Source organism: Parasteatoda tepidariorum, chromosome 3, assembly GCF_043381705.1.
Source record: "Parasteatoda tepidariorum isolate YZ-2023 chromosome 3, CAS_Ptep_4.0, whole genome shotgun sequence".
Classification (NCBI taxonomy): Eukaryota; Metazoa; Arthropoda; class Arachnida; order Araneae; family Theridiidae; genus Parasteatoda; species Parasteatoda tepidariorum.
Window position 1 is genome coordinate 102,154,770 of NC_092206.1, and position 25,303 is coordinate 102,180,072.

Here is a 25,303-nt window from a genome sequence, read left to right on the forward strand (position 1 = left end):
TAAAAGTTTTGACTTGGGTAAGCAAATTAGTACATAAGAATCTGTGATGCTGAATGGGTCCTTCCTACACGTCAACTTCTTAGTTTAATTATTTAATTAAGTGACATTAGCTGATTTAAGTGAGATTTATTAAATGTATTTTTTTTCCATGTTCAGTAAACACAGTTGAACTCAGGAATAATTTGCAGAACAAATATACATATTCATTTTTAGAAAGCATTCAATCTCTGAACTCCCTATTTAACGAGTTACCTGATAAATCAATGGTCCACTTCCACCATTCTTCCTCCAATCACTTAAGTAATCTGTGCAGTTGGTGTCGTATGGAAACCTTAGAGAACTTTTCTCTACCTACAACAAGCAATTTTAAGAAAAATTTCTCTCAAAGCATTAAAAAAATAATTCGAGCGAAATCTGTTACCTTTATTTATTAAAAAAAAGATCATTTTTGCAGAGTAAAAAAAGAAAGAAAGAAAAACAATGCCATAGGTGAAAAGTTTTAGTGATAACGTTACATTATAATGACATCTTTTACTTCATAAATTTTTTAAAAAAATTGATAAATTTCATCATTCTGACGCAACTTAACACTGGAAACGTTAATTGTGTGGCGAGAGAAAAGACAGGTCAATTTTTTTTCTGGGATCGAGCTTTACCCCATTAGCTAAAAAAACATATCACACAGTTCTGCCGTCCTCCAGGTTAGATTTTTCGCACTCACTTCTGTCACATTCGCAAACACCTTTTAAACGCTCATAGATCAATTCAAAAATATTGAATTTATCAATCACTGCATTGTTAAGAGAATGGAATTAAAATTTCAATCCGGTTTATTTTTAGAAACATTCAGAGGTGAACTCACGATATCTGTGATGGTTGCTTCGTACTTATTCCCTCCTTCTAACTTCGTTCCTTCGAAGAAAGGATTCACGATCATCTTCCGATCATGAATGGACACGTGGACACTCGGTGTAGCGTAAGGATTTCTAACTTCATGTGGTTCAGTCAAGATCACGAGTTCTATAACTGGAGAAAGAAAATATTACTTAACATAAAAACTCTGGACTTCCTAGATGAAGTGTATTTACGGCACTAAATTCTTTCCAATATTAAACCACAAAAGCCTTCCTAAGTTATCTGACTGTTATTGGACAAAAATTTTACAAATTTTAAAGAAAAACAGCTGCTGTATGGGTTTCTACTTATGTCTCGGTACTCAAGACCTGTGCATAAAAACGACTTTTTCTGCGGGTTGGGCAGTTTTTGAAATCAGGACGATTGAAAACCAAGCCCAATTATTCTTATTTTCCCCTCATGCAAATCAGTAGATTTTGTCTAGGTGTATTACAGTCTTTTACCAAGCACTTAAAATTCAATTAAAAAAAAATAAAATAAAACGATAAACTTCTAACCACTAGTTAAGTGCTTTGAGTGTCACTAAAAACCCTTTGGTCCAGAGTTTTCAATTATCCAAACATTGAAAAAAAACGCTCAGATATTAAACGTTAGCATCAATTCATATCAACACACACCAACACTTAATTCCTACTCCTTAAGAAGACATTTATCAGTTAATGGTATGTGTGTGTGTGTGTGTGGTGTGTGTGTGTGCCATGATGATTAGAATGTTTCCTGTGCCAATGGGTCGATTTCTGCAGCTGTTGCGATTCGCCATTTCATAATTTAGTCTTATTTTAAGTGTTACTTCAAGGCCGGGATAGCCTGTTTGGTAAGGCACTGAACCCATGTCCACGAGATCGTAGGCTCAATCCCCACCTGCTGAAGACTTCCCGTGTAGTAAATGGTGACTGGTGCACGTTAAATCTGTCGGGTCACAAAGTCCTCCATGTTCCCATAACAAATCATACCTCTGGGGGTACTGATCCAGGAGTTTCCTAGTCTTCTGGATTGGATCAAAATTACAATGCTACAGAGTTGAGCATCGGTAGCCATGAACTCAAAATTGGGTCAGCTGTTATAAAATAAAATTAAAATATAATCACTTCAGGATTTCCTTCGAAAACACTAACTAGGTCTGTTTTAATGTGCGTTTCTTGAAAATTGATCTCCTCCAGGCTACGAGCTTTTGTTATTTAAAGTGGTAGTTGGCATTGTACTGCCACACAGTGTCCACTCCTCGCTAAGTAGAAGCGTTTATATATGCTTTTAAGAAGAGGATTAACTGCCTATTCTAATCCGTGAAAGAAACATCTAGCAGAATTTCTCTGATTTCGGTTCATTGACTAATGCTGCCAAGCCTTTTTAATTTGTGGTTTAGTTTTAAGTTTGATGTATGAAAAAATGGAATCTTGATATTGATTCATTGCTTCGTTACCTAAGTTATCTACTTGTTCGTTCCCATCGATGTTATGCTATGCTGAGATATTTGAAAGCTATTACTAACTTTAAATGGTTGTAATATGCTTTAATGCCATTATCCTTGAAAAGGTATTAAGTTTCAAATGTGTGGTTGATGTCATTTTTATGTTGTTTCTAATGTAGCTTCAATTCCTTCGTAAATTCATCCGTAAATATGTTTGTGTTTCTTGTTTATACGCCTTGTTAGTTGGATATTAATTTATTTCTCTTCAGGTTAAACTTATCCGGGAAAATGTAATTTAATTTAATTTCTTGTTGATTTGGGAGTGGTGAAAGGAGATGCCTTCTATTGTTGTAAAGAAATTGTTATTACTGGTGAGGTTAATTCTGGAGATGATCACTGAAGATATTGAGCAGAAATTTTCTCTGGTTTATTTCTGGTGTGCGTTTTTGGAATTAACTCACCACACTAGCGCTGCATGAGCGTTCATTCTTTCGGTGAAGGCTTTGTAAATGATTCGTCTTTGGCATTTATTTATTCATTTTCTTCCAGATATTCTTCGCATGGTCTGAAATTGCCTGGCAGCTTTGTCTGCCTGGATGTTCAGATGGTCAGTCCCTTCGAGGTTATCATCAAAATTGATGCCTAGGACCACTTTAGATATTTTCTCCTTTGAGATCCACTGATGAGAAATTCACTAATTTGCATTTCAGTAGTAAATCGTTTTATTGATTGCAAGTGTTTGCTCATTTGCTGAATTTATTTATTGGTTTTGTGGCCAGAATTCCTAGGGGAATAATTGAATCCAATTCAGTGGAAGTTTGACAGGAGAAATTAAAAACATCTGCATCAACAAAACATCATTTGTGCATTTGATCAGAGAGAATTGTTGTTAGCAGGCGCGCAGTGGATATGTTCCGTCATATTACGGGTCCACTGCGCGATCTCTTGGGAGTTCTAATCATTTGTTGTTTTCGCAACGATTCTTCTGGGATCACGATGGTTATATTTTGAAGGAAACTTTAAATAAGTTGAAGGTTATGGATGAAGCTTTTTGTATGTTTAAATAATCAAACTATTTATTAATAGCAGTTATACTCATCAATTGAAGCAGGTTTAAATTAGTTTAGGGCTATACCGTGAGAGAAAGATGCATTTTAGAAACAAAAAAATTTATTAGCTATGCTATTTTTCCTTTGATTCCTATTCATTTTGTGACTTCATGTAAAAATAAAGAATATTGCATCCAAATAATGAAATTTATGATTGCATGAACATGAAATACTGAAGTATATAAATTGAATTTAATTGTAGGTTTTGCAGTGTGTATATTAGAAGGGAGCAGTTTTCTCCCTTTTTTATTTCTAATAGTGAAAATAATTTGACCCACCTATGAAGATTCAAAAATGCCCCAAAAAATTTAGACAAGAGTGTTTTTTCTACTGGCGCTTTTATCTTCAAATTTGCATTTTTACTGCATTATAAGAAAAACTTAAATGCTGTTTTTAAAATTCTATGTAAAAAAAAAAGTTTTTTTTTTTATAATACAACAGACTAGTGGAATATCAATATCCATTCTTCCTACTGGATGAAAAAATAATTTAAAAAAAATATCTTAGCACGAAGCAATCATGTGCAAAACTGAAAGGCATAAGTAAAGGCCATTTAAAAAAAACTAAAATCATTTAATTTTTTTGCATTATTAATTGTTGTCTTTTCCTGTGTCTTTACATTATTTGAGTACGAAAAAAAGCTTTCTCTTTATGAAAAAAAATATTTTATATGTATATCATTTGGCATCAATAATGATGCTATGGACCGCAGTCAATACATGGTAGTCAAGATTAATCATGATCAATGAATTTTCATGATAAATTGCTACTATAGTGCATAACTTTTTTTTAAATTTCTTCTACCATTTACTTTACGTTACTTTTATTTATTGAAACTCGTTTTGATAACGTAATAATAAATAAAATAAAATCGTGATTTGAGAAAGTTTTCTTATTCGGTAACGACCGGCATCCTTTGCTCACTTTTGATATAATCAAGCAAGGAAATTTTAAAAAGTGTACAATTATCAGCCAATGCTACTTAGATTTGATTCAATAGACAGCAAGACAGCGCACATTGCAGACAGCGCGCATTGCACCTTTATCGTTTAAATAAGTCCAAAAAAGAACAGACTTGTCTTTTAGCAAGGCTTAATCCCATGGGAAAATTTGTTATCCACACTTCCTTTCCGGGAGGATGTATAAAAAGTATGGAATGATTTATAGGAACGGGGCTAAAATGATTCCTGTGTTCAAATTTCAGCACAAATGGTTTTAAGGTTATGTAAAGGATAATTTGACTGACATACACGCACAAACTCTTTCTTTTATTTTTAAAGACGAGAAAAGGAATGTAGAATTTAATTAATAGAACTCAAGATACGAAAAAAAATACTATAGAAGAAAATCTCTACTGGTACCTTTCTCTTTGCATTTAATAATTTTGAGATCTATGTTGGAGTGTTTAATTGCCTGTTGTGTCAAGTTATACTTAGAAAAGGCATTTCTTTAGTTCTTTTAACCTCCACCATCAAAAGCAATATTTCATTTTTAATATCTCGAAGGTTATAACATAATATCAAATGTATATGGATGTTTTCCCCTTTCTTTTTATTTGTTAAAAAATAATTTTAGAAAAGAATTAGTATAATGCAGAAATACAAAATTTTCCAGTTATTTCTCACAATTTAAATTAACTTAAAATAAATCCCAAGCATTTTAAAGTATTTTTTGCTGGTTGGATTGAAGTTTAATAGCTATTAGAAAACAGATTTCGAAAATTTATTTTTTCACTTCACCCTAATGTATTTTATTCATATTTTTAGAATTTCACTTTAAAAACAGTATCAACGGACATAAGAAGCTGGGGTAAAATACACAAGTATCCAACGAGCGGGCAAAACGTGGTCGAATTACGAATCAACCCGAAAAGACCCGTGAGTGTTCTCCGCGTATAAAATAAACTTCTTAGTATTCGTCATGAAATATTGAAAGTTTAAATTCTGAAAGTTTTTTCATCCGAAACTTTCTTCTTTCTATTCCAGAAAAACTGTTTTTGAACACGTGTACAGCTACTGGTAACCGTGCTCGAAAGGTTTAATACCTTCTGTGTGCGGTTTTAGTGCGACTACATTTAATACTGAAATCTTCATTAATGTTGATAAGAGTTCTTTACGTATGACGAACTCTAAATTTTATACTATTACTGCAAGGAACTTCTCAGTTGGCTTATCTTCCTTAAATAAAAAAAAGACACACTGATTTTTCCAAAACCTTTATTCGAAACAAGTATTCGATTTCTCATCTATCAAGTATTTGTTCTAGACACTGACTACCTAGAATTAAGTCACTTCTTTGCTTTTCGTTATGCATTGCATCTAGTCTGTAAGTCCATTGCAATTCAAGTTTCGTACGTTTTTCAATACTATTTGGAAAAGAAAAGTTGTGACAAGGAAGGTACCACCCGGGTAAATACACATTTATAATATTTGAAAAATAGCGCGTGAATAATGTTTTTTATATTCATATTTATGAAAATTGTGTTTCAAATTACATTCAAAAATTAAATTAAATTAATAAATTAACAATTTTTGACAAAAAAATTCACATTTTTAGCAATATTTAATTTTTAATGTTTAAAAACTAATAAAAATCATCTTCATTTAATTCTAAAGTTAAATATAGTATTAAAAAATATAAGCAGGGTTTTATTAATTATTTTTACTTTATCTTCTATTTAGCAAAACAAAATGGTTAATTATACAATCATATTTATGTAAATAGCAACGCCATTAAATAATTATGCAAATTGAACCAATTTACATGAAATGCAAAGTCAGAGAAGATATGCAAATTATTAGAATTACAAAGCAATTGTGCATGTACTGCTTTTGCGCATGTTTATTTGCACCGTTATCAGTAACATGTGGATATTCATTTCTGACCATTCCTTCAGCAATTTTGACAATCATTAATGTAGCAGTAAATTTAAAAATTCATAGCACAGTCGAGGAATTGGAATGGATTTCATATGGCACGAAACAAGCATAATTTGTGATTATTAAACAAATTGCTAAAATATAAAAATGAATAACATTTAGAAGCAAAATATAATAATTAGTTTATTGAATTCCAGGGGGACTTCTGTGGGCACAAATGAGCAGAGGAATTTTTATACTAATTCCAAAATGGTAAGGAAAATTATTATATTACACATAATACATAATCAAAATTTGTATTTCGGTCCTTTATTTTCAAAATGAGGGCTATGTTTTACATTTAGAATATTTGAATTCTTTCCATTATTATCAGCAAATTAAAATTTAAAAAAAATACAAACCTGAAAATTTTCCAGCTTTATGACTTTTTATTCTTGGCTTTCCAACATCAGAGTTTACTATGTAGCAAAATGCAGGTTCCGCGAAATAGGTGCCGTCATCGTAGGTGGATGGTAGCGCAATGGCAGTCAGCTTCCTTAGTAACAAAGAAATTAGAAAGAGTAACAAGCTCCGATGGCAGCTTAATAAAACAATACTTCTAAATTTCGTATACATTCCTTTAAAAGTGTGATGATAATGTCCCATAGTGTTGATAATGTTTGAAAAAAACCTGAATTTTTATCGACAATACCCGAAATATCGGTATATATTGAGATTTTTGAAGGCCAACAAATTACAAAACTACCAACAGAAATCAAGAGATTATTTTATGCAATATAATAACTGCACTGTAAAAAAACACATCATTTGTATTTGAGCAGTTTGATATACTTAATTTAAATTGAAATGGTTTTAAATGTATTTCACTTTTACTAAATACGAACTTAAAAAAAACATCTTGCAATACTTTAATAAAAGACAATTTCAAACTTAATATTTTTGATTCTATAAATTTAGCAAAAAAAAAAAAAAAAAAAAAAAAAAAAAAAAAAAAAACACGTGTAAGTTTGAGATCAGATATTTTTCAAGCAATATCTGCTAAAGAGATATATATTATGATTATTAAAAAAGAAATTGTATACTTATAATTCCTTGCACAAGATATTAAAACATGACATAAAGCAGTATGCTATTTTTAAAAATATGTAATCGAAGATTAAGCCCGAAGTGGAGAAAAAAATTTGCAAAAGTTTAATCAAATGACTAAACATAATGCTTCTTGCAAAACCCTTATGCTGTTTCCTCTGATGAGAATGCCTTTTTTTAATGCCAATTTAAACCATTGGGATTAAAGAACCATCAATTTTCAAAGATTCCTTCTTTAAAAATTCGGTTCCTTTTTGGGTATAAGTCTGATTTTTTTTTTGAAAAAAGGCAAACCCAACACACTGCTTTAGCTCGAGCTTCAAGTGAATGGGAGGTGCATATTGGCCTGTATGCATCAACTGGCAAGTCACAAATGTTATTTGTTCGGCTAGGGTCAAAACCGGGGTCACGTTCTGCACCTCGTTATGAGTGGAAGCTTTTTCAGAAATTACCCGCGGGGTTTTAGTTATTGGTCAACATCTGTGTTGAGTAGCGGATTTGTGGAAGCACCAATTTGTTATTAGCACCCCCTAAGCTGGACTCCACGGTGGATGGTGTCGCTGGTAGGGAAAAGGGTTAGTTCCTCACGCCTAAGCAAAAACAACAGAATAACCCCTTCTCCAAATGCTTATGCTCATTTTTTCATGATAACTTTAAATTATTCTTCCGAGACAATCATTCAATAAGATATCGCCTATTTGAATACAAAAGGCAATTCTTTCTGTTGGAGAGAAAGTTCGGGAAAAGTAGCTAGGATAAAGAAACTGCTTTCAGGTGATCAGCTAATTCAGGTCACTTCCGAAAAACAAGCAACCAGTTGGACAACATGCACCAAAATTTCCTTCTTTAGGTCAGCGCTATCCCACACGTATCTCTTAACATTTCTTGGGGTGTCACATCAGAATTTGGACTCTTGAATGATAAGGAGGACATGATATTAGTAAAACAGCAAGACCAGCATTCTGTAGATGTTAGTATAATTAAATTTCAAAAGCACGAGAAACTCATACCTACAAAACATTTAGCATCCCAACTTTATTATCTGACTTCAAATCGCGGTTTCATTGTCTCGTCCAACCCTATACTCCAAATCCTTTGAGATGTCTTCTATGTCAAGGGGTTAGACATTCGAAGTCATCCTGTTTGTGCTTGCTGCTCTACTCCTGACCAGTCTGAACACTTCCTTTTAGTTATCGCCCCATTGTTGCAAGAGTGCTCTTGCAACTTATTCCAGGAGTTGTCTATTATGATCCCAGGAGAAAGAAATTCAATCTGTTAAGGTCTCACAAAATCTGACTTTTCATGAAGCCCGCCAAACAGTTACAGCCCACACTCTCCGTTATAGTGAGTCCTATTCTGTGGCAGCTAACACTTCATATTGTTCAGTAGTTACACAGACAGATTCCTCACCATCATCTTTCTCACGGCAAACTAAGCAGAAACCTCAGTTGAATGTTACTGGACCATCTACATCACGCAAAAAAAAATTTCCACGTCTTCACCCCAGTAAGCATATCGAATCTGATCCACTGAAAAGTCTCGTCTTGCCGTAAAACGGCGTCCGAACATAAAACTTCCACCTTTTCAAAAACCTGGCTTCACAGAAGAAAGACCCAAAATTTTCATATCAGTCCGCTTCTGATGCTTTACAGAAGATGGATGCTGCAGTAGTGTTACACTCATCAGGTGACAAATCGATTTTCGATGAACCACCGATGGATGTCTTGCCTAAATCAAAACCTAAAATAAAAAAGTAATGACAATTTCCATTATCTTTTGGAAATGTCGTAGCATGCGTAATAAGATCTCTGACAACAGAGATATTGTTTTTAAATATCATCCGTCATGTTTTTTGCTTCAAGAGACACATTTAGCATATTATGACAATTTCAACTTCCATGATATTTGTCTCACAATTTTAACTTATAATGATAATGTCGAAGCTACTGTGACTTTGATGATCGAACCAACAGTGGTTTCGCACTTTTAATCTCGGCATATTTCCCATCAACTCACCTCTCATTATCAACCTCATTACAGGTTGCAATCGTTCGAATTCATGTTAATATCTCCATTGCAATCTGTTCTGTGTATTTACCTCTGAATGAGCCCATTTTGCAATATGATTTAAGCATTTTGAATAATAAGTTGCTCAAACCCTTCATTTTGCTTGGATATTTTAATGGTCATAACGTAGTGGGAGATAGTCCTGACACAAGTGCTTGAGAGTGTCAAGTCAAAACACGCCTCGTAGATAATAATCTCTGTCTACTTACACTTATTTTCATGCACCAACTCAGACTTTTCACTGCATTGATTTGGCGTTAAGTTAACCTACACTGTTACCTCTAGCACAATTTTCAGCTGATGATGACCTTCATAATAGTGATCATTTTACTATCTCTGTTTCATACTCATCTACTTTTAATATTACTTCCAGGCTATCTGTCTTCATTTATCATAGCGCGGATTGAAGTCTCTTCACACAGCTTGCTGTAATAACAAATGATATGGTGACGGATGACAAAAGGAAACTGTTGTTGAAACTGTAACATCAATAATAATCAAATGCAGCGGATGCTAGAATTCTAAAATCATCTAATTTTACACCCCGTTGTCGCAAGCCTTAGTGGAATACTGTAAAGCTCACAAGAAGCAGCAGAGACAATGGAACATCTGCCGTTATCCAACAATTGATGACCTTGTAGCTTTCAAACATGATTAAACATTTGATCGCAAGACTTGGCGTCTAAGTCAGTCAGGCATATAGTCGCGCGAGATGCTTCATCTATCACATCTACAACATCTGCCAGACAAGTCTGATCATGAGTTCAGAAAGCTAATGATATCTACCATAAATTTCATAATCTGGTATTTGAAAGAAACGGTGCTACATAATCTGACTCTGTATATGTGAGTAACATCTTGTGTGAAATTATCGCTGTCTTCTCTAGCATCAACAGCTGTAGCTCAACTTTATAGACAGATTCGGAACAGACTAACAATTTCCCATAGCATTAACTAGTTTCAGCAAGATTTTTGAGCGTGTGATTAATTCTCGATTGATTTGTTTTCTTGAAAAGAATAATCTCAATACCGATTTTCAAAGTGGATTTCGTAGAGGCAGGTCGACGATGGATAACATTGTTTCTCGGAATATCTTATTCATATTGCTTTTGACCGGTGACACCATGTAGTCTCTATCTTTTTTGATATTGAAAAGGCGTTTAATCGGACATAGCGATATGGTGACACATACCTTCATGGTCATCTGCCTGCTTAAATCAAAAATTTTTTGGGACAAAGATACTTTGGAATTGGCAATAAACTCTCTGAGCTCCATGCTCAATCTGAAGATGTTCCAAAAGATGACACACTTTTCATCAATCACATTTCTCTCGTTTTACACTTACTAAAACCCACCGGCACATTTTATTCACTGTACATTTCATGTACTGATGTGAGAGCGTCAACTAACTGTTAACAAAAGTGTGATCAGAATGGTCATACACTTTCACCCACCATAAGTTCACGTATGCATTTTTGTCGGCTACGTAGATTGCATAAATATACTGCAAACAACATTGCAATACCTATTGTTGAGATAACCAAATTTTTGGGAGTAGTCTTTGACAAGAAGTTGACACTCCTCCCTCATATTAGACAGCTGCGAAAAAGCTGTGAGAAAGCAATGAATAGGCTTCGCTTTCTGCAAAATCCGTTTCGGGAGGGGGGCAGACCGTATCGCTTTACTGCACCTATACCAAGCTCTAATACTGTCCTGTATGACTACGCTTGCATGATCTATGGCACTGCGGCACATTCTCACTTAAAATAGTTGGACACAGTGCATCATACGGCCTTAAGTACATGTTACGACGCATTTCACACTAGTCCAATTGAAAATCTGTGTGTTGTCTGCCAACAATTACCACTTAATCTGACATATTATTATCGTGCCGCGTCCAGTACATCACATCCTTTAAGACATGATGCTACTTTAACAATCTTGGAAATATTTTTGGTAGTTAGGTCTTTACAAGTCCGTCCATTTCAAGCTCACTTTCGTACATTTATACAAACATTCAACTTTTGTGAATTATCATTGCAATCAGAGGATCACCTTCTCATAGGACAACTGGTTCAGGTGAGGTAGCTCCAAACAGAGTATGGTACTCCGCTAATCCTGAGTATGCTGCTCTCAATCTAAGCAGTTTTTCTGGTGTAGCACCTTGCTTCAAGCATCTTAGTTACGCATTCAGGAATTTCTTCTCCCCTCTGTATTCTTCGGTTCAACCTACTAAGAGATTCCAATGGAGCGGAGCTTCATTTTATCACTAAATAAAATTTACAGGTTTACATCCTTATTAACTTCCATTATTTCAAGACATTAAACTTAGTCACCTTCGTTACGACAGCTTCATTGGAATAAAATGATTCATGCACTTGATGTGAAAAAGAAAACTTTCAATTTTAGGAAATCTACTTAGTATTATACAAATTCATTAGGATGTCTAGATGATTCATCATGGATGTTTACCTCCTTACGTGAATAGAAAGTAAATAATCATTGATCAAAATTTTTATCTTCCCACTTAAACAGTTAATTTGAAAAACTTAAAGTACGCGCGAAAGTTTTAAAGCTTTGGCATTTGCTTATAAACGTTTTCTTAAAACATTTCTCACCGTCATCTATAAGAACTGGAGTTCAAGATATTATGAAACAGTCAACATCCTTTTTAAACAATGTATGTACTTCTGTTACAAGCACATTTGATGATTTTCACTGGTCTATATGATTGGTGGATGCTTTAGTCACGCGGAAGACAACAATTAAACTTTAAAAGAAATTCAGATTTTACTAAAATTACAGATTTAGTCTTAGCGAATTTGCCAAGAAATTGATCAGGACAAAGACCGGAAATTCCGGTCAGGAAAAAACGAACGATAAAATGCTTCACGATCAAGTGTTGCCATTTTGCGTATGTGGTGCATTGCAAGCAGGAAAATAGAGTTCATCTATACACATACAACTGCAATGAGTTTTTATTATAAATCAACATTTTACAACGAATACAATCAAGATGTGTCAATAATAATTCTTTTAATGGACATACTGTTTCCCAAACTTACTTAGTTGAAAGTCACAGTGATATTTCAACTTATACAGTTTTGTCTCGATGGTAGTCTACGCTTATTCAAAATCCATGAAAATAATTCTTTTAGAATGCATGGCGCAGAAATTTCATTGCCTTCCGATGCAAATATTTACACGAAATTAATGATATATGCTCACGTAAATCCCGACTGGCATCGATCACAACACAAAATACTACTAGACAGCTACAATTACAGTTTGGGGGAGAAAACGATCTAATCCTGGGAATAAATCGAGATTTTTGGGAAGGGAAAATGTGAAATTTGCTTTTTTTTTTGTTCCCAAAATGTGAAATTTGCATTCAAATAAATCTATTGATAATTTTCTGCAGAATTCTTTTCCAATCGTTATTGTTTCTAATCTGAATGGAAGAAATAATAATATGAATGGAAGAAATATATATATATATATTTTGTTTTTAATCATGCAAATTTTGTAAAAATATTTCAAAAGTTTAAACTTTAGCGAAACTATGAAATGTACTTTTTTGAATTTAAATATTATAGTAAATTAGTATAAGGTACAGTAATTTAAACAAATCGTAGAATTATAATCAAAATAAAAAATGCTCCTTAAAAGAAAAATGTTTCTCTCCTACTCTATGTTGAGAAATTATTTTTTTAAGAAAATCCACGTGAACACGTAAAGATATTTTCTGCATTGAATTATTACAAAGAAGAATTATTATGAATTGTTACGACTTTTACTACGAAGTTTAATTGAAAACTTCTATTCTTCTTCATCTTACACCTGTTTGAAGGCAATGTTGTCTAATCTTATCCGGTGCTCCTATCAGTTAAACTTCTTTTTTAAAATTCCACTCGATTTCTTAACCCTTTGACACAGATTATACATTTTTTTCTTGATGCTCTAATCACAAGCAGAAATACATTTTGGTATCTTTTAATAATAAAAAACAGTCTAATAGTTACTAAAGAAATCTGTTTGATTATCGGAATTATATTTGTACTAAAATATGAAATTCCCCGAAAAATGCAGTTTGAAAAAAAAAAGTATTTTCATAGATATTCAAAAATTAATCTATGATTGATTTTGTAAATTTCAGAGATGAATAATAGTTTCCCTTAAATCTGAATAATTGCAAAAAAGTGCAACTTTGAAAAATTGTTTCGTATTGAGCCGTGTTGGGAAGATTTTTATTTGAAAGCAAAAAAAAAAAGAAAGTAAAGAAACTGGTATTTTATGCTATATTTCTTAACCATAAAGTATTAAAATACTTGATATAATATATTTTAAATTTATTTTCACCTAAATTAATGCAAAATACAGAAAAAAAGTACGAAAAATATGTTTAATAAAAATTTTGCGTCAAAGGGATAAGCGTATTTCCTCTAGATTATCGTGAAAAATATTTCACACTAAACCATTTTACTATGAAAACTATTTATATTTTTGTGGTAATAAGTAATTCAGGGATTCAATCCCCTTTTGAAATTTTAATACAAAGTTTAGATGCAAACTTCTGTTCTTCTTCATTTAACAGCCTGTTATAGGCCTGCCTCTCTAAGTTTTGTCCATGCAACTCATTCGATGCTATCTGCTTCACTCCAGTTGATTTATTAATCCGTTAGCCACCAAAACTGTATTTTTTTTAAAATTAGTTTATAAGAAATTATTATTGTGACTTGAAGTTCCCCCATCCCCGACATACTCTATTGAAATATATAAAGTTATTCAGAATAAACTCGTTAAGAAGGATGAGAACACGTTACTTTTATTTCAGATATGTTGTGTCTAAAATGTTATGCTAAAGTAAGTGCTGTTTTTTTTACTCCGAAATTATTTTTTTTCTCCACAACTTTTAACATTTAATAACAAATAAGATCTTCGAAAAATAAATAAATTGATTGTTGAAAAATATTATAATCACTCCTAAGCAATTTTGAAAATTTAACTCTTTAATAATAAAGAAATATCGTATAAGTTAATCAACAATTAAGTATATAAAGTTGCAAGATATAATAACAAGAAGTTTTTGTCATGACTATACTATTTCTGATGAGCTCTAATTAAGTATATAAAGTTACTAGGTAACACTTTAGTTACTAGGTAACATGTCACTTTAAAATAACGACTCTCAGGGAAGGACACGTTATTTTAATACGTAGGTTGTGAATTTGTCCAAAATGTTTCCTATTAGTCCTATTTTAATGGCATTTAAGATCTTTAAAAAATTAAAAGACTGTAGAAAAAATGTTCTTGTTTTTATAACTTCTATGTGATTTTGGAAAATGTAGTATAAAATTTTACTTGTAATTTTCAAGTAGTTATTTTAAGTTTGTTTTCTATGAATAATCATTAAACATTGGGAACAATTAGTTTTAATACTGCAGTAAGCGTTTGTCTGATTTTTATAGTCTTTTATAGCACAAAGAAATTTTCATTAATTTTCTCCATTTGCAACGAAATAGGGGCTTAATATAATTTCAAACCTCATCACGATATTGTTCCAATGCTTAACCCAGGAGCTCTCTTGTGTTCTAAACTCGGTTCAAAATAGCGAATTTATGGGACTACCTATTAAGTATCGATGCTCTCATTTGGAGAATATGTCTTTTCTTTGAAAAAGAAAGTGGGAAGGGGCGTTATTTTTTAAAGTGGAATAAGTCTTCTTTTGGAAAAAAATGAGTTAATAGTAAGTTTATTAAAATATAGATATCCTCTATTTATATTTATTATCATACATTCATTGAAGTACAATTTGTTATTAAAGTTATAAAAAGAATTATAGCTAAAAGCGTTATCGTTAAAACGCTTTTTTGAATGAAGAATAAACTAATTTTCTATAATAGAAGTTATTTTTATTTGCTTTATCAAATTACTATGTGAAAATTGTCGCTCAAAAGACAACACTGTCAGAGTGTAAGCGTCAATGCAATGCGTCATGCTTTTACATGTGTAGTAAAATAACTTCAAATCAGATTAACAAAACAAAAAGCATACATTAAAAATATCTCAGCGACCACTAGAAAACATATATATTTGGCAGTCCTGCATTATTAATAGAAAAAACTCACTTTGTTTATGCATGTATGTCCCATTACTTTTATTAAAATTCAATTCGGATTTGATATTCAAGTCGGACTTTTTTATTAGGTGCCAAATACGATTCACTACAAAATTAAGAAAATGTTTCATTCTATTTTGCCTCCAAATGCGCAGCATAGAAAAACTTCTTTAATTACTCATGCCTTGCGCAGTCTTAAACAATTTTTTTTTTTCAAATTTTAGTGCAAAAAGTTTCTAATTAATTTCAGGGTTGCTCTAAAAGTTTGTTTAATTTTATTGAATATCTTTAAATTAATAGCAATAAAAGAAAGAAAAAAACGTAAGGCAAAAAATTTTTTTTTTATAAATTATATAAATTTTTATGAATATAAGTATAGAAAAATAACTGTAAAAATAATTTGTAATTATTTTTATGAAATTTCCATATATTATAATATTTCCATATTTTTATACATTTAAGCTAGGCGTGCGAAATTTTGCGTAATTATTGCATATAATAACCAAAATAACTGTCACTAGTTACATATTTTGGCATAGGATGTTTAAAAATATTATTTTTGGTTTGTAATTTATTGTTGAACCCCCAAATCTCTAAAAGCTTTAAACATCATTCATATGTATGAGAAATTGCATGATCTAAACAATTCTAAAATTATAAAGTAAGCAGTTAAGTATATCTGGAGTAATATGAAAAAAATGTATTAGTATAAAAGTGTTTCCATTACTTAGTCTGCCCCCTGTATACATACACGCACACACACAGATATATATAATATATCACTTAAAATGCCGTCCACAACAAATGAGGTTTTTCTTCTTCTAATCCTTAACAAGAATTTATTTATCCTGCCATAATGCAGAGCAAGAGTGGCAAGCATTTTTCGGAAAAGTGTCACAATCTGAAGGGGGGGGGGGAAATTATGCGTGACACAATCTTTCAAAATTTTAAAAAAAATGAAAAATGTCATTTGTAGGCTGGCTACTAAAGTTTTTTCGAAAATAGCATATCTTTTTCCATGTAAGTGTGAGCAGTGAACTTATGTTAAGTTTTATTGTTAATTAACATTTTCAAAAGTTCTGTCATTTAAATTATGTGTAAAACAGAAAGGAATAACTTGAACCATTTAATAAGCAATGCCACTTTCCAACGTTGTTCCATTCTGTAGCGTTTGAAAAAGTTTCGAAAAGCTATTTCGATAAAGCTCCAAAAACGAATTTTTTATATGTATGAAATATTTTTTTTTAATAAGAATTCTCGTATCATTGTAAGAACTTCAGCTCACTGTGGCCTTCCATATTGTAGAAATTTAGATAATGTAACGAGAAAAAAAAGTAAGAAATAAATCAACGTCACATCATGAAATACCAAAAGGTAATTTTAAATGATTAAGTAGTGTTTCGAAGTTATTTACAAATTATACGCATTAAAAAAAGATTACTCAATTCTATTCAGATGCACATATGCAATATTGCACAAATTTATCAATCTATACTATTCGGGCTTTGATTTCATAGTATGCAAGATATACTATCAAATCTGGTATTTGAGTAGTGATATTATTCCAGCCAGGGTCAAATGTTTTTTTTAAATTTTCTAGGTTTTTGTTTTTTAGCAAACATTAATTTTTGAAATTATAATAATTTTCTAGAAGAAAAGAAACAAACGGATTTCGGTTCCATGGCCCATAATGGTAAATTCACACGAAAAATGAAAAGTCAGCTCATAAACCTTAATATATTAAAACACAACATGCTAGCAGGTTGTCGCTTAATATAAGTAAACATTTACAGTCACCATATATTTTGAAAGATATACGAGGGAAAATAAAGTTTAAAGCGGTTGACAATATCGTTAATTTTTTGATTCATTTAATTTATTTTTGAACTAACTTTTGTTCAGAGTATTTTGCCATTCAGTGGAAATACTAATATAAAATCTAAAATTTGAATTCTAAAGTAGTTGAATAACTGAAATTCTTGCATAACATAATTTGCGAGGTACCTATATTTTGTATATTTCTCCTTGGATTTATATTTTCTTGTTTCATTTACGCGTTTTTTAAGTGATGAATTAAAAATCTTATTTTTCTGAGAAATGGTTAACGTGTAATTTCCATTTAATATTTAAATGAATAATTCTATTTACCTCTATTCAACGATGGAAAGAAAAAGGATTCAACAAAATGACTTTTAAAATTAATTTGTAAATTATACTCTGATCGATTTCGTCTAAATACTTATTATATCTGCTTGTAAAAACTACTAGAAATGATATTCTTTTCAAGCTTCAAAATCTGCTAAGACTATTTTCTTAATTTTAAAAAATGAAGGAGAAAAAAGCTTTATATAACTTAAAAATATTAATTTATCTGTAAGAACTTTATAACGATTGGCAATAATAAGTAAACAGCTCTTTTCAACAGTTCTTATACACATTTTTAAATTATTTTAAAGAAAAAAGTAATAACATCAAGAACACTGTTGCACTAATAAGTAAAACACAAAGGGGAAAAATCCCTTTGTTTCAATTGTGCGTTTATTAAAAAAATAAATAAATAAGAATGAAAAGAAATATATCAATAAATAAAAGAGAATGAAAGGAACATAACAGCACCTAACATTTCTTGCATTGTTTGAAACTTGTGCTCAAGCAATTCAATGAGAACTGCATTCTGCTACTCACCAATATTCTTTTAATATTGATTTATTAAGTTTAAAAATTATTAACATGATATAAACTAAAAATTGTACTTTTCAGCTTGTTTATGTAGACTAAGTTTGTGCATTCCTGATTATTTCGTAAATTTCAAATACAGTTTTAAGTCATTTTTACGGTTCAATTTATTTTTAAAGCAGTTAAATTGGCCTTTTATAAATTTATTTTTAAAGCTAAAATTTAAAACGCCTATCTGTTGCATGAGCTGGAAGTTGTTTATGTTTTTTATTTTTGTTCTCATTGTGGCATTCAAGTAATGCATTCGAGCAGACAAATAAGTGCAAAAAGGGATTTTCCAAGGGGATAAATGAAAAAAAAACATATGTTTATTTACACAGCTTTGAGTAATATGAAAGTACACCAGAAATCTCACAAAATAAAAATGATCAATTCTCAATTCAAAATGACAATTCAAAATGACATGTTTCTTCAAAAAGCGCGGGATCATCTTTTCACCAATGAGGTAGGGAAGATTCATATCAGGTGACCATGAATGGGTCTCAAAAGTCTGATTGGATCTCCATCAGAATCTTAAGGGAAATATTTTAATCAAATATGATTTTTAAAAAATACTCTAAAGTAGAGTTTATTTTACCAAATGGCTATTACCTTTCATTCGATTTGCCATATTTTTGGCACCGAAAAGCTGTCAAAAAATTCAGCAATCTAGACGTGAAGCATATCTAATTTTTGCAAATGAAAATTTAATAAATAGTTGAATACAAGATCTAAGCATCTTCTAACTAAAATTTTTTTTGGAATTCAACGAATTTTTAACAGTCAAACTCTATGAAAGTAGACAACATTTTCGACTAAGGGTCCTTGATTTTCTGTGTAAATTGTTGTGTATGTTACGCTTACCTGGCTTACCTTTCGCTTCCCTTGTGAAATTGCATACTTAGAAAGAATTAAAATATCTTAAGCATTAAACCATGTAATTGGATATATATATACCCAAATTTTATGAAAATACACCCATTATTAAGGGAGGTCCTTGCGTACCAGCGTATATGTGTGCTTTAAATTTTGCGTTAGCAGTTTTAAAAAAAATATGAAATTACATTTCTTAATAATCATAATATATGTTTTTAGCTGATAGTTCTTAAAACATCTGTCATTCCAAATTTATTTTATTCCGTAGTTTTTTTAATTAAAAATATTGTATGTAAAATACAATATTTTAATTAAAACATAGTTTGATTATTAAAGTGAAGCAAAAAAAATTAAAACCATTATATTAAAATTGATGAATATGAAGCTGGTCAAATGCAAATGGTACCTGTTTTCATACATTAATCTCTTATTTCTTATTTGAAATATGCCAGTTTAACTTCGAATATTCCTTTACATTTCAGATTTTAATCCACAAAACTCCTCCTTCAAAGACTGAGGAGTTTTTTTTTACTTTACTATAAACACTGCATTGTTACCGGGAGACTATATTAAATTTAAAAAAAACTATTCTGAACAAAATGCGACTAGTTTTCGCAATTTTCCTCCTCATCAAATGTTCTATAATCTCACTCGAAAAATTTTTTCCACTAAGACGAGTCAATATTTGACTCAATAGTTATCTTGTCTTCAGCATTGAGTTTAAAAAATATGAATATAATCAAAGGTGATTAAATAAAACAAAAATACTTTGAAGTGTACAAAAACGCATTAATGTTTTCTATTTTAGGTACAGCATGAAACGGGTGACTTGAATTAAATTTATAAAATAATGTGAATATAAATTGAATTGAAACATACCTGCATGATTTTTTATCTGAGTTTGATACTTCGGAACAGGAATAGACAATATCAGATGTATATTTCGTGATATTCAGCAAATTCCAAATTTCCTTGGATCTCCTAATACTCTGATACTCAAGATCGGAACGAGAACACATCTGAGTATTATTAAAAATAAATAAATTAAATTAATCACTATTTTAAACTAGTTTTTTTTTATTAGAAATTTTTACACTCACTGTGAAGAAGGGTACTTGATTGTCTGGACACAACTTTGGAAGCATTTTACACATTCCACTTCCGATTTCAAAGGATGATTGGAAACGCTCACAGAATAGACTTCGTCTTTGTCTGTTGGAGGACAAAATTCTCACAGATAATAGTTTATTTATATTAACGATGCTTAACCAAATTTGGTATTAAATACTACTAGTATTACCGCTATTGGAGCTGTGGTAATGAGAACCAATTATGCTTATATAGCTGCCTAATATGGGTACTGTGGTAATAGTTTCCTTGCAGCCTTCCGAAACGGATAAGTACCTTAATATCGCCATACTACACATTCATGATTTCATATTACCTAATGCATAACTTTATATTTTTGTTGTTTCGTTGCAACTTCATGTTATTCGATAGAACATAATATAAAACAGGAAATATCATTTAAGATTAGTTTACACTCATAGTATCGTTTAACCAATGATGTTCAGAATTTACCATAATTTTTCCGACTTATTAGATATCTTCAATTTTGGTTTATCAGTTCTCGTTGAGTTCCCATTATTTAAGTTTGCAGAGCGAAAAAAATGGGTCTTTGACCACCCCGTGCCAGAAAATACAGCAATAAGCTTGTAACTTGTATCGATCACTTTTTTTATTATTATTATTTGCAATATCTGCATAAAATTTCATAAGTCTAACTTTAATATTCATGGAAATATGGATATTTTTTATTAACAAACAAATTATTTCATCTAATATTTTCTTACTATAACTGTAAAAATATTCAATAAAATTAAACACATTTTTGGAGTAATTTTTAATTGATATAAAAATATCATTTTAAAATTTGAAGAAGAAAAATATATCATTAAAACTTGAACAAGATATGAGTATTTAAAGTAGTTCTTTTATACTATGCATTAGAGGAAAATATTTCATTTTTTTTCTTCATACTTCTGTGGTGAATTGCATTTGGTAACTTATGAAAAATGCTTGATTTGAAAGTCTTCAAAATTTAAAAAGGTTTCTATCAGTTTTTGAAGTTGTTTTTGTAAATTTGCGAAAAAGAGTTGAATGGTAAGGTATTAACCACACATTTCATTTTTCATCATGAAACATTTAATAATAAGTTATAATAGTTACAATAATTGATAAGAAAACGGAATGTGATGGTATAAGAAAAATGAAATATGTCACATATTTTAATAGAGGATGGGACCTCGTAATGGCGGCGACATTTTTAATGAATCTTGTTTTATTTTTATCAAGAGTTTTATTTTTAATAAAGTTTTTTCTTAATGTTTGAAGTTTATTCTTGTTCAATAGAACATAATGTGAATTGCGGAAAACCCTTATCATCCACAGCTCTCTTCTTTCAAAATTCGAAAGAAACTACCTAGAAAATTGCTAGAAACTTTTTAAATTTTTAAGATATCCAAATCAGACATTTTTCATAAGTTAAAAAATACTATTCACAATCTAGGAAAAAAATCAATAGTTTTTTGGGCATGCGCAGTGTGAAACGACTACTTTAAATGCTCAAATCTAGCGTAATTTTTAATGAATTTCTTTAAACTTTTTTTAAAATGATATTCTTGCTTTTAATTAAAATTGCACAATAAAATTTTATAGCCGTCGTTGAACAACCGAGACTATTTTGGGGTTACGACTAATGCTCAATTCCGCTGCCTTGTAATTTTGGGATTTTGGGATCAGTAACCCCAGATTTCTTGTTCTTGATAGGAGATTTGTTGAGACTTATATATATATATATATATATATATAGTTATGGGTTGCATCAATTGGTGTTAGTTTGGTTGTCCTAATTTTTACATACGTTTCTGAAGAGGCCATAACATTCTTTTCCTTTTTCAGTATTCATATTTATATTAAAATAACCATTCAAGACAGTAGTTATGAAGTTATGAATAGGTTAAATGTGAAGGGAACGTAAAAATACTTCAAATTTATATTATGTAAAAACATTAAAAATGCAAGCTGATGATAAGAAAAAAACACAAGTGTGGAAAATAATCAACTCCAAGAGGTTCCAAAACTGATCCAGTTGAGCTGCATTTTTATTTATGATTGATTTTGATTTTCTGATTTTCTTTTATGAATCTCACAACTCTATTTATGATAATGGTGTTGATGAAATTGGTCTCGTCAAAAAGTGTGCGGGCATGAAAAATCTGTAACAACGTTCATTTTCTCGATTGGTTAAAAAAAAAATAGTGAAAGTGTGTTATAATTACCCGTAAAAATAAATAAATAAAGACATATTCCTTTCTATTTTTCAGTTTCTTATCTTAGATAGTCTGAAATTAAATCTTTTTACTTGTGTTTGACGTTTAATGATATACAAACAAGAAGTTTTGAAAATAAATATATATATGTACAATGCGAGTTTTGTAAATTTTACTCACGGATTGGAATTGCAAACTGTGATGGCAGGGTACTCCATGTCCATCGGGAATGAGACCACCTCGCTTTTGGTGGTCGGATAAGTGACATAGACGGACAAAATTATGGAGAACTGATAGAGGAATCCTATCAATCCCATCAAGAGAATAACAGAGATGAATACTCTCTCCCTCATCGATGCACAACTGGCGATGTCTGAAAACGCGGAGAAATAGGATCTCTCAAAAATGGATTTTAAAGATCGCCTCACTCTTAGCTTCTTTACATTTTGCTTCATAATTTTCATCTGAAAAATAATAGAAGAATTTTTATTGTCCATATAAATGTTGGCTCTAAAATTGGGGTGATTATTGGAATACTAACATTGTTCGATAAATAAAGGCAGGATGAGACAGGTCCTCGGAATTATAGAATGCAAGTAATATAAGATACGATGAAAAACTTTTTTTTTTCATATGAAGCAGTTTTAGAATTTTTATTGTTTGATTTTATGATGATTAGTGAAAACAATATCATGATTTTCTATTTTGCTAAATTGTGATCCTATAAGAACAGTTAGAATTCGCAATTCTGTTCGTTTCTTTTCTTTTTTTTGCTTTTGAATTCAGTCATCAAGTACATAATATTCGCAAAAAGATATTTTGAACAATTCAATCCTTAACTTCGTACGTCACGTTCGGAAGAGAACCTCTGAACCTGTCAAAAAAAAAAAAAAAAAATACGATATTTGTTTATTTTAGAGTCTAAATGTGACGTTTTAATCCTACTGTTTCATCCTTGAATAGTTGGTTCTATTTTGAGAACGAATTGCATTATTTGGGCATAAAACATCAACGAATTTGTGTTCTTGCCCCCGTCGTCAGACCAAAATAGGGGGAAAGAAATACTCTTAAGTCTGATGGTGGCTTCACTCTGTCCCTCAATAAAAAAAATTAAAAAATCCTCTCATTCCCCCATTTCAGCAAATAACAAAAATACAGACAAAATTTAGAGTAACAATTTTTAGTTGCATCTGAACACAATGCTAATCTCTCAATCATTTCTCTGTTAGTAATGTTTTGTAAGATGTTATTTATTGTGAAAAAGAATCACGGGAAAAAAATCCCATTAAGATCGCAAAGAAAGACTTTAGAGGAGTAATTTATGTAGAGAGAACAATTCCCCCTTTCCTTATTGCAAAAAACGCTGTCACGTTGCCCTGTGTTTGGAACTATAAAATTTAATAATAAAAAAATAATCATAGTCGTCTGCTTTTTGAGGTGAAGAAAATTTCATAAAAAGATAACTTTTTACTCTTCACAAGAGCTACTTTTGTTCTTTTATTTTCATGCGTTAAGATGAAATTGTTCTTTTAATAATTTCGTTGAGAATTTTAATTTGTACTTATATGTAATGTTTTGTTTTTCGGAAGAAGAAGAAACTTTAAAAAAATTTCGTCAGCAGATAAAATTTATAAGCAAAAAAAAATCTTTTTTATCATCTAGGATATTATTCTATCATTTAAAAAAAATATTGGGATATACATTTTTATTTCGGAAATTTTATATTTCTTATTCAAGTATTATTCAAGTAAAATATTAAATAAGTAAAATTGAATTTACTAATTAATTAATTTATTTCGATGCTTTGAAATATAAAAGAATTAAATCATTTTGAAGCGATTTTAATTACAAACTTTGCTTAGTAAACTTCGTTAATACATAAAATTTATAAATAGGAAACTACTCTCTTAAAATGAAAGAGTTATTTCCCCTACTCAAAAAAGAGTTAAATTTTTTTAACTCAACTTGAGTGAAATACGTTCTTATTTGAGCGAAATTCTTGGTTTGCATTAACTCAAACTTGAGTGGTATTTATTAAGAAATATTTGAGTGCTTTTAGCTCAAACTTGAGTGATTTATTTATTATTTAATTGTGTGTGAGATATAAGCTGGAATTTCTATCGTTTTATTTTAAAAAGCTAACGATAATAAATCTAAATAAAATTCTTATGTTCTGTGATCTAAATAGATTATGTCTTCGTTTTTCTTTTACGTTAAATTTTTTTTCTGGAGAATATGTCATTTAATATTTTGAATTAAGAAGAATTGAAACAACTTTTAGTTCACAGCGGTATTTCTGAAGAAGACGCTGTTTTACTTTTCAGTAAGTAGATATACTTTGTTGTTTTTATTTTGAAAATACTTTTATTTTGAATGTGTTATATACACATTCTATTTAAATTAGCTGTTTTTCAGCGTTTTTTAATAAAATATACTATTCTTTTAAATTATTTGTCAAAAAAATTTATGAAATATTAAAGTGGATGATTATGAAATATTAAAAAAAATTTGATTCCCTGATAGAATCTTTGTCGAAGCATGTGGGAATATATTATATCTCATCTATTCAGAAATTTCTCTGTTTCAGAAATTTTTCAGATTTCATATTAAAGTTTTAACATTTTATTTTAATATAATAAATTTATATCCATGTTTTAGTTTTTTTTATGTATAATTTTGGAACAAAACATTTCTGGATAATTAATTTCATATCATTCTATACTTCTTTTATAAAAGATATTTACGAAATTATTGTTCATACAGTCTATAATTGCTGTTGTTTAAATTGCTTTCCATT

General features: G+C 30.5%; 1 protein-coding gene across 1 annotated transcript in view; it reads right to left on the reverse strand.

Moving 5' to 3' along the window:
• LOC139425311 (degenerin-like protein asic-2) overlaps window positions 1-25,303 on the reverse strand; it is a 46,127-nt gene that overhangs the window by 14,942 nt on the left and 5,882 nt on the right. The window contains exons 2-7 of the mRNA XM_071179297.1: window positions 22,687-22,970; window positions 20,275-20,386; window positions 20,054-20,193; window positions 6,713-6,846; window positions 863-1,026; window positions 253-351 (exon numbers count right to left, since the gene is read on the reverse strand). Coding sequence (XP_071035398.1) covers window positions 253-351; window positions 863-1,026; window positions 6,713-6,846; window positions 20,054-20,193; window positions 20,275-20,386; window positions 22,687-22,970 — 933 coding nt within the window. The remainder of the gene's footprint in view (window positions 1-252; window positions 352-862; window positions 1,027-6,712; window positions 6,847-20,053; window positions 20,194-20,274; window positions 20,387-22,686; window positions 22,971-25,303) is intronic.